Source organism: Thamnophis elegans, chromosome 5 (genome assembly GCF_009769535.1).
Source record: "Thamnophis elegans isolate rThaEle1 chromosome 5, rThaEle1.pri, whole genome shotgun sequence".
Taxonomy (NCBI): domain Eukaryota; kingdom Metazoa; phylum Chordata; class Lepidosauria; order Squamata; family Colubridae; genus Thamnophis; species Thamnophis elegans.
Window position 1 is genome coordinate 90,500,557 of NC_045545.1, and position 16,818 is coordinate 90,517,374.

At 40.7% G+C, this 16,818-nt stretch overlaps 1 protein-coding gene across 1 annotated transcript in view; it reads right to left on the minus strand.

The window, feature by feature from the left end:
* Positions 1–2,576: 2,576 nt before the first annotated feature.
* Positions 2,577–16,818, minus strand: part of CABLES2 (Cdk5 and Abl enzyme substrate 2) — a 63,785-nt gene continuing 49,543 nt past the window's right edge. Inside the window, exons 7-9 of the mRNA XM_032218550.1 lie at positions 9,800–9,906; positions 7,150–7,354; positions 2,577–4,549 (exon numbers count right to left, since the gene is read on the minus strand). Of these exons, the coding sequence (XP_032074441.1) occupies positions 4,409–4,549; positions 7,150–7,354; positions 9,800–9,906 (453 nt within the window). The 3' untranslated portion in view covers positions 2,577–4,408. The remainder of the gene's footprint in view (positions 4,550–7,149; positions 7,355–9,799; positions 9,907–16,818) is intronic.

The window sequence follows — 16,818 nt, forward strand, 5'->3', positions numbered from 1 at the left end:
CAACTAATGAGAAGGGTCAATTTGCTGACAGTTCAAATTACAAGTGAGGAATATACAACTAAGTCATTATTCTTACATATAAGCTATGTTTTTTTCTAGCATATTATTACTATACATCAAAGAATTATTGTGAAATATATGTAGACAAACTTAAGATTTTCACACAAATCAGTTCTAGCAAACTAATACTAACAGCAATTCTGAGTAAACTTTGTTTTCATAGTCAACATTACACTTAATATAAGACAGATAAAAATTAGCAGTATCCCAATTCTAAAACCCCATTATTTATTCCAGAAGGTCCTAGCAAAGAAATCAGTTTTATCAGCTTAATGGTATAAATGGTATTTGTAGTAATGGCTTAATATTCCAGTATAAATTTATAGAATATAAGGAGGTAAAATCTAAAACTATAAAATATATCAAGTAAAGCTAAACCTGAGTCTCTCATATATATAAATATTGTAAATATATAATATATATAAATATGTATTATTTTGTCTCTGTCTTTAAGGTATGTCTATATTTACATATATAAACATATTTTAAAGACAGGCAAAATAAAGCAAATCAGTAGTAATCTTTCTTGCTTTTTCCCTTATGTTTTGATGCATAACTATTTACTGGTAAAACATGAGTAATATACAATCTATTTAATATTCAGACTCATATATATACAATTCTAGCTTTGGAATATGCATGTCCAGAAAGTATTTGTTCTAACATTTAACATTCAGTTGTTCATAAAATCACAGGCTGTTTTTTGTGCAGGGAGGAAAAGAAGAAAAAGACACACCACAATGTTTTAAAGGGTTATTTATGACACAAACCTGAAATATATTCAGATGTGCTAAGTTATAAAATAGGTATCAAAACATTCAATTACACAAACATTCAGTTATTAACAAATTCATTCATTTCATTTGGAAGAACAAAATCAGACAATATACAAAGCAGAAACTTAAAATTTAGGACAACACAAATTTACTAACATAAAAATATACAAACTCCAATTCAGAATGTTTTCTTGGGATGAAGGTATACGAGCACCATTATTTACATAAGAATCTATAATTTAAACTTCAATTGTCAAAAGATTAGTATCTTACTCCAAAGATAGTAAACTGGGATTTTATACTGGATCTAAGTTTGGTTGTAATAATAATAGTTACCACGCAGTGGCAGATATTGCATGAACAAGGAATACAGTGAGTCTTAGACAAATGAGAACCAACCACCCCAAATTAGGTATGAAATTGCAAACACATTACACTCTCCATATTCACTACAGTATTCAATAGTTGAACTGTTCTATGTAACTCAATGTACAAAGCCAAAGTGCAAAGTTAAAAAGGATGATACTCAATTCCTCATTCTTTTGAATCCTGAAGCAACATTGACTCGAATATTAGGCAAGATTTTCAGTCTCTTCCTTCCAAAATATATTTCCATGTATAATAAAAGACCAGAACGAGTCTTTTGTCAATATATAGACCACTGCATATTTGCAAGTCCATATAGAGAGAATCAGGAGAAGGGAAGAGGAGAAAATCAGAATCCCTGATTTATAGATGGGTCCTTAGTTCTAAAATAGATTTTTCTTTAAAAAGTTGTACCGTCAGTCATTACAAATCCACTTTATTATCTGAAGAGGTGAACTCGTACCATTGCCATATACATTTAACACTTAAGGTGTTTTGAGCTTTTAAGGAAAACAGCCTTCTCCAACCTTGTTGCCTCCAAATATACTCTAGAAGGCAGCAACGAATTGCAGAAGAACTTACTTGTCCCAGTGCCCGCATATTACGGTAATAAATGTTTTAACTAAACTGTACATGTTTCCAGAGACAAAATTAAATTTCAGAGTTTAATTAGGACAGCCTTTTCAAGCAGCCTTTTGACAAGCCTATTTGCTTGAAAAAAAGATAACAGCAATAGCACTTAGACTTATATACCACTTATAGTGCTTTACAGCCCTAAGCGGTTTATGGAGTCAGCATATTGCCCCCAACAATCTGGGTCCTCACTTTACCAACCTCGGAAGGATGGAAGGCTGAGTCAACCTTGAGCCTGTCAGGATCGAACTGCTGGCAGTTGGCAAATTTAACCTGCAATACTGCATTCTAACCACTGCGCCATCATGGCTCTTATACCTGCCTTACTTGGGAATCTAAGTTGGCAAATATTTTAGAATACAATGTAGCTAGTCAAGTCATTTGGTGTTAGGTTAGAACTGTTTAACAAAATTGGAAAAATTTGGAGGGGGGGAAATCTGTTGCTTTCTGTTCAGGTGAATTAATGTCTCACCCAATTATCTCTAAGGTTTCCTGGGAAAAACTGGGATGGCATTCTACACTGAAATTCCGTAAAGAAATGCTACGTACCACATTTTTAATTGTGAGCAATAGTTAAGCTACTATACATTGTATCAAAAAAGGCTACAATTAGGACTTGACAGGTATTATTAATACAATGAGGTGCATTAATTTGCAAGCCATGATTAGAAAGCCATTCTCAACTGGGTTGGCTCAAATTTCAATAACAAGCTGACTTTGGGTTAAAAATATTTTTCCAACTAGTTTTTGTTCATGCATGAGTGCAAGAAAAGTCGGATAAATCAAAACTCTTCATGCTAAATAATGCAATCTTGGGTTCTAGTCTTTTTCTCTCCCTTCACTCCAGATGTTTCTGACCCCCTTTGCAACTTTCCATCCCAAACCATATGTATTTCCATCTTAAGATTTGTGGCATTCTAGGTAGTAAACGCCCTCTATTTTACTAAGAGGCTCAGTTTCTGCAGCCCAGAATGATTGACTGTACCATTTAAGATTCAACAGACTTGTGTCTATAATTTTAAATGCTTTTGTTAAACAACATTTACTGTCTTAAAACAGCTTATTGGAGAGAATTTGTTCTCTAAGTTTCTCCCCAGTGTGCTTGTTTACTGTACATTGTCATATGATGGTAGCAGTGTACCTGTGCTCAAAAATGTGATTTTATCCTATACTTGGTACCTTCCATACTGATGCACCTTTATCTTCCCTCTTATTTTGCAAGATCTCTCTCTCTCTCACACTAAAACTGGCCAAAGTTACACTAAAAAAAGTAGAATGGACATTAATCGCAATATCCAAGAAGTAATTTTGTTCACTGGCAAATATCACACGTATACACAGACACTTTGATTTATATCACAATATTGCTTAGGAAAAAAAACAACAACCTGACAGCCACTGACTCCTCTTATAGTCTCAAGAAAGTTCATATTTTAGCATCTCAATGCTTAAATCAATGTATTGTCCAAGTGTATAAAAACGGCATCTACCCAGCACACTGCTAAACATTGGCCTTTATAACATTGGCGGTTTGAATGTGCATTTAAAAACCAGGTTTGTGAGGAACATCACAGTGACGAAAAGCTTGGAAGAACCTTTTTTTTTTTTTTTTTTTTAAACCTTTTACAGAAGTTAGATATGCTGAGTTTCATTGGCTTAATTTAGGTAACGACAGCTATACTTCCCGAGACATTTACATGTCAGTAGCATACAGGAAAGATAATATATGAACACTTTGTTATAAATAAAAGAGTTATTACTTTCAGGCTACAGAAAGCAGTAACAGAAACACATAGCTCTGGAAGCTACATGTCAGAATTACTGCCATTAAATCAATGGTTTCACTCAACCTCTGAGGGACACGTTAAAATGAAGACTGTTTTGCCATGTAGCTCCTTGTTCAACAAGTGCAATATTTCATTTAAAAAGAAAGCAAAACTGAACAATCAACATAGAGAACCTTCCCAGAAATGATAGTGCAGATACGTTAATTTTTTTCCTTATAGCACAAGTAAATAAAGGCAAAAGGATAAATTGCTGCTTAAGTTCAGAATTTGCCACTAAGTAACGTAACTTTAAAAACAAGAAAGAGAAAAAGGGAGACTGGTACCAGCCCAGCCTTAGGCACATCCTTCTTCTTCCCCTCCCCAAGTTTTTATGGTTTGAAATGTCATTTTTTTCTGAAGCACTAATTAAGGAATGGAAGTGTTGCTCTTTTAAGTTTGAAGGAGAGGGGGGAAAAGAGAGTAAGGAAATGATAAAGTAGCAGTGGCAGGCAAGAAGAAGAAATTGTTTCCAGAAAACAAAAAGTTAAATGAAGAATAATTAGCAACTTTAGTGGCAACTGGATGCAAAATCATTTGTGCTTTAGTTTCTCAAACAAAAATTTCCTACTTCTGCCACTTCTCACACTGTATTGTATTTTCCACTTTGATACTTCCATGAAAATCCCACCATCGACTCCCTGCCAGGAATAGTCTTAGCACAGTTTGATCCTGTCACCTAGGCGAAGCCGGGTATCGATCTCCAAATCCACCTAAAAACTGGTGCTTTGGTTGTAATGTAGCTCTCGACTAGGACTGTTGTGTGAGACGACGGAAGTGAGGTAACACTTGGTTATCGGGAAGGTAAAGAGCCAATTCCAAAGCCACAAGAACAGTAAATTCAAATCCGATGAGATCTCGTCTGTTGAATCGGAATCGTTCTTCCAACTTCTGTAAAGGCAGAAAACAAAATAAATTACAGCACCATGTTTTGCATCCTTGCTTGCAACAGTCTGAATATTTGTTCGGCATACAAAACCAGAGCTACCGTAATTTTCGGAGTATAGGACGCACCAAGATTTTGAAGTGGTCAATTACAAAAACGTTTTTGCACTCTGCACGCCTCGTGCTTTGTGAAAAACGGGGCATGCAGAGAGTTTGAGAGGCCTGCAAAGTGCTCCAGGGAGCTGAAGGGGGGCAAAAATGGGCAAAAAATGGCCAGTTTTTCACAAAAGTGGGCCCATTTTTTGCAAAAAACAGGGCATGCATTGGCTTTGGGCAGCTCGTAGAGTGCTCCTGGAGGCTGGGGGGGGGGGAACAGGCCACAAATGGCCCATTTTTCACTCATATTTGCCCTTTCCAGCCCCCAGCACCACTCTACAAGCCTCCCAAAGCCAATGCATGTCCATTTTTGCAAAGGGGCGGGGTTTCGGGAGGCCAAAAATGCTGTATTCAGTGTATAAGATGCACCCAGATTTTCACCCTCTTTTTTGCGGGGAAAAAGTGCATCTTATACTCCGAAAAATACAGTATTTTAGTGATAACATACAGGTAATCCTTGACTTACAACTATTTGTTTAGTGATCGTCTGAAGTTACAATGGCACTGAAAAAAGTGATTTATGACCGTGTTTCACACTTGCGACGGTTACAGCATCCCTGGGGTCATGTGATCAAAATTCAGGGGCTTGGCAACTGATACACTACAGTATTCGCTAGGAGAAAGTATTTTCTGTATGGAGAAGCACTGAAGTATGTAAAAGCACACCCCTTTCTTCAGGGAGAGTAATTTTCAAGGACAAGAGATGACTAGCTGTATGTTATATCACTGGAAGGATGGACGTCACTAGCAGGGGTGGGACTGGCCCTTGTAAATGCTTTAAGAATAGGGAAGGGTAAAGGAAGACTTCTGGAGATAAACTGTTCCATTTTGAGCTTTAAAAATCCACTCATCCAGCAGAGCCAAACTAATATACAGTACCATGAAAATTTAGTGGAAAAGCAGAAACATTTTGGTGATCTGATTTCTCGTCATTACTGTTAAATATTTCTCTCTCCCTCCCTCCCTGTAGTTAGAAATTGGAATGGTTTGTCTCCTTCTTACCCTGGAGTAGGGATTAACATTTTGCCATTGAATTTCAATGGCCTCATTTCCATGTTGCCTGTGGGCTGCCATTTCTGACTTGCGCAGTATTCTGAAAAGTCACGGCCTGAAGGCCAGACAGATTTAGCTGTCCAGTGTCAGGAACGTCAAATGGTTACATAATACGACAGGAGACAGTGAGATGGTCTTCTGCAGAACGTACACTTTTGCAATTGCCATACGTTGGCTTTGCTGAAGTTTGTTACAAGGGAAGTTATAGAACTAATTACATCGCTTCAGGAGGATGACAGACCCTGGTGCTGTTTTCTGGGAAAGAACCAGTGGTGGGATTCAAATAATTTAACAACCGGTTCTCTGCCCTAATGATCGGCTGAGTGGGCGTGGCATGGTGGGCGTGGCCATGGGTATGACAGACAGCACTTGGCCTCCTGCACCCCCCTGGAAGCAAAAATGGGCCACGGTGGGGGAGGGATGCTCTGTGCCCCTCCCTGTCTTCCATTTTGGGCCTAGTAGGCCTCCCAGGAACCAAAATAGGGCACGTGGAGGACTCCTAGAAGGGGCGGGGCAGAGAGTGTCCAGCCAGCAATTTAACAACCGGTTTAGCTGAAGTGGTGCGAACTGGTTGAATCCCACTACTGGAAAGAACCAAATTGCCTGGTACTTGGCCCATCAACAATAATTTATTATAAGGTAAATGGAGTGTAGTAATACATCGAAGGGCAACAAAGAGATAGCTTCAATCCCTGCTCATTTATTTGAGAATAAGTCTCACTGAAAAGAGCAGGGCTTATTATCAGAAGGCATGTATAGAACTAGGATGCATGGAAAAAAAAAACTCTAGTTCCAGACGAAGAATAGAAAAAGAAATTGCTTGATGCCATTATCAGCAAGGTAACAGAATAAGAAAATTAAAAATTGGTGCATATGAACAAATGGCTCTGCTGCAGAGAAATTCAAATTATTTTGACAATAACCAAGGAGACCCATTCTCAGTACAATTTAAATCTGGTATCATTTCCCATTCCAAACTAACACAATCATTTGACTGCTGATCCATTAAGTAGACAATTTGGGGGTGGTAGTTGCAGAGACAACATTATTACTATTATTTTCATCACAATCCTGACATTCAAATGGTAGCTTCAAAGCACTGCCAACAATTCCACCCTGTCGCTTTCCGATTTTTCTCATGCATTTACAGTGACAACCATGTGCAGGCTATTCGTACTGCAATTACTTAAAACTAACTTTGGATTTCCAGTCTCTTATCAACATGTATATATTTCCATTCAATGTTTTTTGCAAGTCTGCAAAGATTTATGTATCAAGTGTATTAAAAAAATTATCATAAATGTAAATGTGATTTGTGTATCAAAAAAAAAATCATTTGAGAACTTTAGCATTTTCAAAGAGCTGGAGACCCCGGGAAATATTCCAGTTGTACTTACATCAATTAGGTGTTTGACTTCGTGTTTCCTGAGATCACTGCTAATCTTGGCTGCGAGCAGCACACAAGCACCGGCACACAGTTTTCGGTTCTGTTTGTTGAGCTTGCCTTGAAGGACGAGCTTCTCAAAGTAGACGTAAGCCATGGACACAGTAATTGGCTCCAGGTTGCACTCCATACTCAGGGTCCGCATTTCTCTCTTTAAACTGCAAGGGAGAAGGAAGTGGGCAAGAATCAAAGCTCATTTTCTTTCTAGACAGACGAGAGAAACTTCAGAATTAGGTGAAATACGTATGCCAGGCCTGGAAGCCGTTTTTTACATTTGGGCCTTCAGGGCTGCCACATTTGCTACGGTGGGAAAATGGGAAGGGGGATTATATGGAGTATGGGAGATATACAGTCAAAATAACATTCTTTTCTCAGAGAGTCAAGGACGTCTTGCCCTGCAGCTGCGATGATGTGCCTGGGAGGCATCTCCAGTTTTGGATGGTGCCTAACTGGATCATGTGGTAGACATGTGGGAGCTGGGCGGGGACTTGAACTTTCGTTTGGGTGGGGAAAACCTGGAAGCTTTCAGATTCAGGTTTTCCCAGATGTGCCAATATGACATATCTAATAAAATGGAACATTGAGGAAACTCAAGCTTTGGAGTCTTCTTTCATTGGGGGTGTTACTTGGAACCCTGACAATGTATGTTTTAAAGCACGGGGTCTCCAACCTTGGCAACTTTAAGACTTGTGGATGAACAACATTTTAGTTAAGCTGAAACTGCTAGACACACTCTGTGAGGTTTCTTCAATCAATCAGAATAGAGCTGGAAGGGACCACCGAGGTCTTCTAGTCCAGCCCCTGCTCAATGAGGAGACCCTAGACTATTTCAGTCAAGTGACTCTCCAGTCTCTTCTTTAAAACCTCCAGTGATGGAGAATCCACAACTTCTGAAGGCAAGCTATTCCACTGGTTAATTAAGTTTTTTCTTAATTTCAGATTGCTTCTCTCCTTGATTAGTTTCCATCCATTGTCCTTCCCTCTGGGGCTTTGGAAAATACGTGAAGACCCTCTTCTTTGTGGCAGCCTCTCTAATACTGAAATATTGCTATCATGTCCCCCCCTAATACTTCTTTTCTCTAGATTTGCCAAATCCAAATCCTGCAACTGTTTTTCTATGGTCTCCAGACCTTTAGTCGTCTTAGTTGCTCTTCTTTGTACTTTTTCCCAAACTCTCAACATCTTTTTTGCAATGTGATGACCAAAACTGGATGCAGTATTCCACACGTGGTCCTTTTAAGGCTTTATAAAGCGGTATTATTACTTCACACGTTTTTGATTCTACGCCTCTGTTTATGCAAGCAAGGTGTCAGCATTCCAAGTATCATGTAGAATTAAATCAGAGTCCAAGGCAAAACGATCCTTAAAGTTCCAATTTAATAAATCAGACATCTTGGTACATATATGGAATCCCAGTTCTGGAAGTTACCTAGGATTCCCACCCAGTTGAAAGTTCATGATCTTGTCCCCACAGCCCCAAATCCATAACATGGCCCAATCTTCTTCCACGCTGGCATCTCCACCCAGCTGGTTCCGGTCAGGTGCGGAGACAAAAGATGACCTTGGGCTTCTAGAAAAGAACACATTCCACAATTCTACTCCTTTCTATTCTCCCCTCCCAACTACTACACTAATAAAACAGCATAATGAAATAAGAGAGAGTGTGGCAGGCCCAAGATCCTAAAAGGGATATAAGTGCAGGCCTGACACAAGGATTGTATTAGCTTTATTGGCTGCTGCCGCACATTGCTAGCTCAATACTCTGGTTTCAGTTGAAATTTTTCAAATTCAAATATGTTTCACAGTTCTAGTCAAAAACTGTACAGAACTGAAGTTTTGTTAGGGACAAAAGCATTCAAAATATGCTAGAAGGTTTGATGGCACATGCTTGATTTGTATGTAAAATAGAAGATGCAAAAACATGGGTACGAAACAAGCCAAGAACAAAACTTTGCCCAGTATCGTCTTCTAACCAAAACTAAACCAAATAATTAAATTTCATACTTCATTGTAGGAATTAAATCTGTGCTTATGCCAGTGTTTCTCAATCTCCAGAACTTTAAGCTGGCTGGGGTATTCTGGGAATTGAAGTCCACACATTTTATAATAGTTGAGGTAGAGAAACATTGATTTAAACTACATCACAGCATATTTAACAACTAAAAATTCATTACAGAATCAAACCCCTCCCCCCCCCACAATTCTTAACATAATTAGAATGAAAAAGAAGGAAATAATAATACCTCACCTCCTGACTACACTGCTACCACTTTACAGTGCTTTTACAGCATATTGCCCCCAATTGGGGTCCTCATTTTACCCACCTCGGAAGGATGGAAGACTGAGTCAACCTTGAGCCTGGTGGGATTCAAACTACCAAATTGCAGGCAGTCGGCAGGCAGCAGAAGTAGCCTGCAGTACTCAATACTCAAGTCTGCAAGTTATATGTACTTCCTCATATTTATTAATACTTGTGCAAGATTGGGCTGTAAATGTTTACAGATAAAACTGTTCTGATAGAAATCTGGATAGAAAGAAGCTTGTTCCAAAGGAAGGACTGAGAAACAAAAGTGATTTTCACATCCCCCAAATAATTTCTTTACCTTCTGATTTTGCTTAGCGTGAGCTTGATGTAAGGAAATTTTTCTTTAAATGTTTCATTCATATCCTTTTTAAGATCTGAAGGTTTTACATATTCGATCACGGTGGTCTGAAATTTAAAAAAAATGATTTATTTATAAATTTGTACTGTGAAAGAGAACGTGGGACACCCAAAAATAACAGAACAGAATATAGAATAGAATATAGAATAGAAGAAAATAGAATAGAATATAATAGGAGAAAATACAGGTGACACTCGAAAAATTAGAATATTATGCAAAAGTTCATTTATTTCAGTAATGCAACTTAAAAGGTGAAACTAATATATGAGATAGACTCATTTATATGCAAAGCAAGATAGTTCAAGGCGTGATTTGTCATAATTGTGATGATTATGGCTTACAGCTCATGAAAACCCCAAATCCACAATCTCAGAAAATTAGAATATTACATGCAACCAATAAAACAAGGATTGTACATAGAACAATATCGGACCTCTGAAAAGTATAAGCATGCATATGTACTCAGTACTTGGTTTGGGTCCCTTTTGCAGCAATTACTGCCTCAATGCGGTGTGGCATGGAAGTTATCAGCCTGTGGCACTGCTGAGGTGTTACGGAAGACCAGGATGGTTCAATAGCGGCATTCAGCTCTTCTGCATTGTTCGATCTCATGTCTTTCATCTTTCTCTTGGCAATGCCCTATAGATTCTCTATGGGGTTCAGGTCAGGTGAGTTTGCTGGCCAATCAAGCACAGTAATCCCGCGGTCATTGAACCAGGTTTTGGTGCTTTTGGCATTGTGGGCAGGTGCCAAGTCCTGCTGGAAAATGAAGTCAGCATCCCCATAAAGCTCGTCTGTGGAAGGAAGCATGAAGTGCTGCAAAATCTCCTGGTAGACGGCTGCGTTGACCCTGGACTTAATGAAGCACAGTGGACCAACACCAGCAGATGACATGGCTCCCCAAATCAACACCGATTGTGGAAACTTCACACTGGACTTCAAGCATCTTGCAGTGTGTGCCTCTCCATTCTTCCTCCATACTCTGGGTCCTTGGTTTCCAAATGAGATGCAAAAGTTGCTCTCATCAGAAAAGAGGACTTTGGACCATTGAGCAACAGACCAGGTCTGTTTTTCTTTAGCCCAGGTAAGACGCTTCTGACATTGTTTGTTGTTCAGGAGCGGCTTGACAAGAGGAATACGACATTTGAAGCCCATGTCCAGGATCCGTCTGTGTGTGGTGGCTCTTGATGCACTGACTCCAGCCTCAGTCCACTCCTTGTGAAAGTCCCCAACACTTTTGAATGGCCTTTTCCTGACAATCCTCTCCAGGCTGCGGTCATCCCTGCCGCTTGTGCACCTTTTTCTTCCACATTTTTCCCTTCCACATAACTTTCTATTAATGTGCTTTGATACAGCACTTTGGGAACATCCAACTTCTTTTGCAATTACCTTTTGAGGCTTTCCCTCCTTATAGAGGGTGTCAATGATGGTTTTCTGCACAACTGTCAGGTCAGCAGTCTTTCCCATGATTGTGATTCCTACTGAACCAGACTGAGAGAGCATTTACAGGCTCAGGAAACCTTTGCAGGTGTTATGGCTTAATTAGCTGATCATAGTGAGACACTTTGAGCCTAGAATATTGCACCTTTTCACAATATTCTAATTTTCTGAGATTGTGGACTTGGGGTTTTCATGAGCTATAAGCCATAATCATCAGAATTATGACAAATCACGGCTTGAACTATCTTGCTTTGCATGTAATGAGTCTATCTCATATATTAGTTTCACCTTTTAAGTTGCATTACTCAAATAAATGAACTTTTGCACGATATTCTAATTTTTCGAGTTGCACCTATAAAATAAGAGAAAATAGAGCCCTTTAGTAGAATGTTAGCTGCAGCTAAAACTGAGCAGTTTCTCCCTAGCCCAGTGTTTTTCAATCTTGGCAGCTTTAAGATGCATGGACTTCAACTCTGGGGAAACACTGTCCTCGCTTATTTTCCATTAGTGTTTGGTTATTTTGCTGATTTCTTTTTCTGTGCTTAATTTTGTAGGTTGCTCGGAATTGTAAGACAGGCAGCTATATAAATCTGCTAAATCAATCAATGTTTAAGAATAAATCTAACCTCTAGGCAAAAATATAGAACAGTGGGGTCATTGGGGGTCTCCGAGCTTGGTTGTTTTCTTGCAGATGTTTCATTACCGAACTACGTGCACTGATGATATCTAGTTGGGTAATTAAATGTTAGTAAGAAAACCACCGAGTTCAGGGAGCACCAAGGAACCCACTGTTCAATCCTTAGCTACAAATATTCTATTAAAAATGTAGAAGGCCCATATATTCTGCACTATGCAGTAAAATTCAATGCTTTGTTTCAGCTGCAACCCATTAAATTGAACTTTGCACCCAAATAACCCTTAGCTGGTGTTTAGTTGTACTAAGTTTGTGCTGTTAAACCACATTGCTCGTCTGTGTCCCGGCATCAGAGTCAAGCCCTCCCCTAACTAGGTCAATAGGGTTATGAGACTAATCGCTTTTAAGACAGAAGGTTTCCAAAGCCTTTTAATAATCATTTAATCCTGCAACACTTGGCACTTCAAACAGAATGGTGCGTTGAGACTCTTTAGAAAGAGTTCAGAGAAGAGCAATGAAGATAATTAGGGGACTGGAGGGTAAAACATATGAAGAACGTTTGCAGGAACTGGGTATGTGTAGTTTAATGAAAAGAAGGACCAGGGGAGACATGATAGCAGTGTTCCAATATCTCAGGGGCTGCCACAAAGAAGAGAGAGTCAAACTATTCTCCAAGGCACCTGAGAGTAGAACAAGAAAAAGCAATGGATGGAAACTAATCAAGGAGAGAAGCAACCTAGAACTAAGGAGAAATTTCCTGACAGTTAGAACAATTAATCAGTGGAACAACTTGCTTCCAGTGTTCCAGTGAATGCTACAACACTGGTGGTTTTAAAGATGTTGGATAACCATTTGTCTGAAGTGGTGTAGGGTTTCCTGCCTAAGCAGGGGGTTGGACTAGAAGACCTCCAAGGTCCCTCCCAACTCTTGTTATTCTATGTTCCACGTCTCTGCCAGTCTAGGTTGAGAAGCACAGCTTTAGCAGCAAATACACCGGGTTTAAACACAAGACGGATAATAACAGGAGGTGCAGAGAAATTGCTCCAGCCTTTAGGAGTTTGCTTAGTAACTGAAACTCAGAAGTTGAATCTGAGCTCATTAGGATCTGGGTCTGCCTGCTAATGGAAGCCAAACCTGCTGGAGAGATCATTAGAAAAGCATTACTGCTCATCACCTGGTGTTTGACGGCGGCTGCTGAAACTATTCCTGTGTGCCTCAAAGAGAAAAAAAAATGTAGGTTTGTGATAATATCTGCATTGCCCTAGAGGTCTATATAAACTCCATTTATGTCTGTCCTTAGGCCACGGTGCCTGGCATTGCGCTACAATTGGATTAAGTTTGAATACAATTTGAATACTTGATTTACTGTTTGGTTATAAGAGTCCCTATAACCTTTCAGCTGCATATTGATTTTGCAGAGAGATTGTGCGGGCTTTTAGTCGCAGGTGCAGTAAGGAAAAACTAAGCATTTTTAGGAACCCTGAGATAATTCCAGGTTGGTTGGTTTTTTCTCTGACCATGCTGAGAGCCTCCAGTTCTGGCAGGTTTTTTTGGAATTATCAAAGCAACATGATTGGCATGATCAGAAGGAGAAACAGTCTAAACCAGTGTTTCTCAACCTTGGCGGCTTTAAGTCCTGTGGACTTCAACTCCCAGAAACCCCCAGCCAGCTATGCTGGCTGGGGGATTCTGGGAGTTGAGGTCCACAGGACTTAAAGCCGCCAAGGTTGAGAAACACTGGTCTAAATGATGTGGAATAGTTTTTAAGTGGTCCAGAATAGGTTTTGGACTTATATAACCAGAAGTAAGGTTAAGCAATCTGTAACTCCATGACTATGGAGATTCTCAGTCGCCCAGATCATGGTTGTCCCAAAGGTGCATTTTTCAAGAGGCAGCTGGACTTTCTTGGGTTTTTAAAAAAAAGATGTTCGGCTTCTCATCCAAGAAACGTCTTCCGCTCTGACTGGATGATGGGGAATGGAAGGATTTAGAGTCCTTGCAGACAGCTGGACATTTGCATTCTTTTAGAGAGCTTTAGAGACTTACTGGAGAAGAGCCTAATGCTGTGAAAGACTGATGGCAAAAGATTAAAATAAAGAGGAGGGAAGCCTTAGCTACACAGAGGAAGAAAGCTGAAGTGTAGGTTACGGATTGCAAGAAACTCCCCCCCCCCCCTAGAAAACTTTCTTTTGGAGGCATTAAACCAACATTATAAAATTTGCTGTCAGAAACCTGGTGAAAAATAGACTTGACTGGTTTCTTAGCGGACAAATTTTTAGAGGTTCCTTTTGTTAACTTTAATATTGTCTCTGTTAGGAAGCAGAGAAATCATCGTGCCAAGAAAAGTGTGTATAGTCAAGGCTGTGGTTTTCCCAGTTGCAATGGATGGCTGTGAAAGTTGAACCATAAGGAAGGCTGAGAGCCAAAGAATGGAGGCCTTTGAACTCTGGTGCTGGAGAAGACTCCTGCGAGTCCCTTGGACTGCAAGGCGATCAAACTGGCCAGTCCTGGAGGAGATCAACCCTGACTGCTCTTTAGAAGGCCAGATCCTGAAGAGGAAACCCAAATCCTTTGGCCACCTAATGAGAAGGAAGAACTCATTGGAGAAGAGCCTCATGCTGGGAATGATTGAGGGCAAAAGAAGAAGAGGACGACAGAGAATGAGGTGGCTGGATGGAGTCACCAAAGCAGTCAGCGTGAGTTTAAAGGGACTTCAGAGGATGGTAGAGGACAGGAAGGCCTGGAGGAACGTTGTCCATGTGGGTCGCGATGTGTCAGACACGGCTTCACAACTAGCAACAACAAGAGAGTTGTTGAGGCAACCTGGAGATTTATCTGTGTTCTCGGGGTCATCCGAGTAGTGCAAATGGACATGTAGCCTTCCTAAGAACTATTGAAGGGACAGTGTTGTAGACACAGTTCTTTCAACAGTTCCAATTCCATTCTTTCCATTCCCCAGCATCCGGTTAGAGCTGAAGAAGCTTCTTGGATGAGAAGTGAAACTTTGTCTTTGAAGAAAAACCAGAAAGTCCATCTGCCTTCGTCCATCCAGGTCAAAATACATCTTTGACCTGGATGACTGAGAAGCTCCACAGATGTACAGTTGTTCGGTGGCTTGTGGGGAATATTGATCCAGTAGTCAGATTAGTTTTCCCTACAATTCGCAAGATCAGCCCATCTCCCCCCACCCCATCCCGGCGATCTAGAATCATATTAGGACTAGAAGCTGATTCACGTAGCAGATGATAAACGAGTAGCAGCAAACGGTTTTCAAATGGGAGGAAAAAAAGGCTTGTTATCACTAAGAGCTCCACACGAATGAACTTCTATAAACTATTCTCTTTGCTTTCAATGCTGTCGAAGTCTGGGGCCATGCAGTGGTAATTAATTCTGAAGGTTAAAGTCCATTACGTGCCATTTCAGAACAAAACAAATCTATCTTGGTTAACAATGGTCACCAAACTGCAGCTTGCTAAGGGAGGTTGGTGCAGGGGAAAAAAATAAGACTATTTGTGTAAACCTCTTTCTCCTTTATTTCACGGAAATGTTGGAGTTGGGGGAACCTAAGTCAGGAAAATAACCCTAAAACAGTGTTTCTCAACCTTGGCAACTTGAAGATGTCTGGACTTCAACTCCCAGAATTCCCCAGCCAGCATTCGCTCCCAGAATTCTGGGAGTTGAAGTCCAGACATCAAGTTGCCAAGGTTGAGAAACACTGCCCTAAAAGAAGAATATGGGGTTATATTGATCACAATTCTATCTAGTTTCAAAATCAATATGATCTTGGATCCCAGGATGGTGAAACTGGAACACCAACCCGAGTTGGTTAGGAAGACGTGAAAAGAACCGAAAACCACAGGCAGTTCTCAACTTATGACCACTATTCCTGTTGCTAAGCAAGGCGTTTGTTAAGTGAATCACGCCTGGTTTTAGGATCTTTTTTTTTTGCCATGGTTGTTAAGCAAATCACTGAAGTTGTTAACTGAATCCGAGTTCTCCATTGCCTTTGCTTGTTGGAAGCGGATTGCCATGACCCTGTCAGAGCCTGAATCTGTGGAGGAGGAGAACTGGAGCTGGGGCCTATGAAGATCAAAGGGGCAGCATCGTTGACTTCGGAGGAATTTGGGCAGAGCAGGACAAGGCAGCCCAGGGGTCCCTCAGGCTTGGGACGGCTTGCCAACAGAGAGAGAGAAAGGGGCAGGACGACAGAGAGCGAGTGGGCCCGTGGAAATGAGGAGTGATGGAGTTCAGACCATGAGCAAGGACCACCCCCCTTCTGATCTCCAAGCACGGAGAGTGGAGAGAAGGTTTCGAGTTTCGAGTTTCATTTTATTTATATGCCGCCCTATTCCCAGCGGGACTCAGGGCAGCACACAAACCCAAGGAGGGGAAGGGAAACACAACAACTACACAAAAGTACAGGGCATGTAAAACAACCAACAGCCACACGATTTGAGAGGGGAAGGGAACTCATCAACCCCAGGCCTGCCGACACAGCCAGGTTTTAACGGCTTTTCGGAAGGCCTGGAGAGAGGTGAGGGTCCGAATCTCTGCGGGGAGCTCGTTCCAAAGGGCCGGGGCCGCCACAGAGAAGGCCCTCCCCCGGGTAGTGGCCAGATGACATTGGCTAGTAGACGGGACCCGGAGGAGGCCTAATCTGTGTGATCTAATGGGTCTTTGGGAGGTAATTGGCAGCAGGCGTTCTCTCAAGTACCCAGGTCCAATACCATGAAGGGCTTTATAAGTGACGACTAGCACCTTGAAGCGTATCCGGTGGGAATGGCACAGGCTAACCCGACAACTCCAGAGGAGAGCATCCCACCCCTCTTCACAAAGCACATTGGGGGACTGAGACTTAAGGAGACACTATGGGGAGGGGCATTTG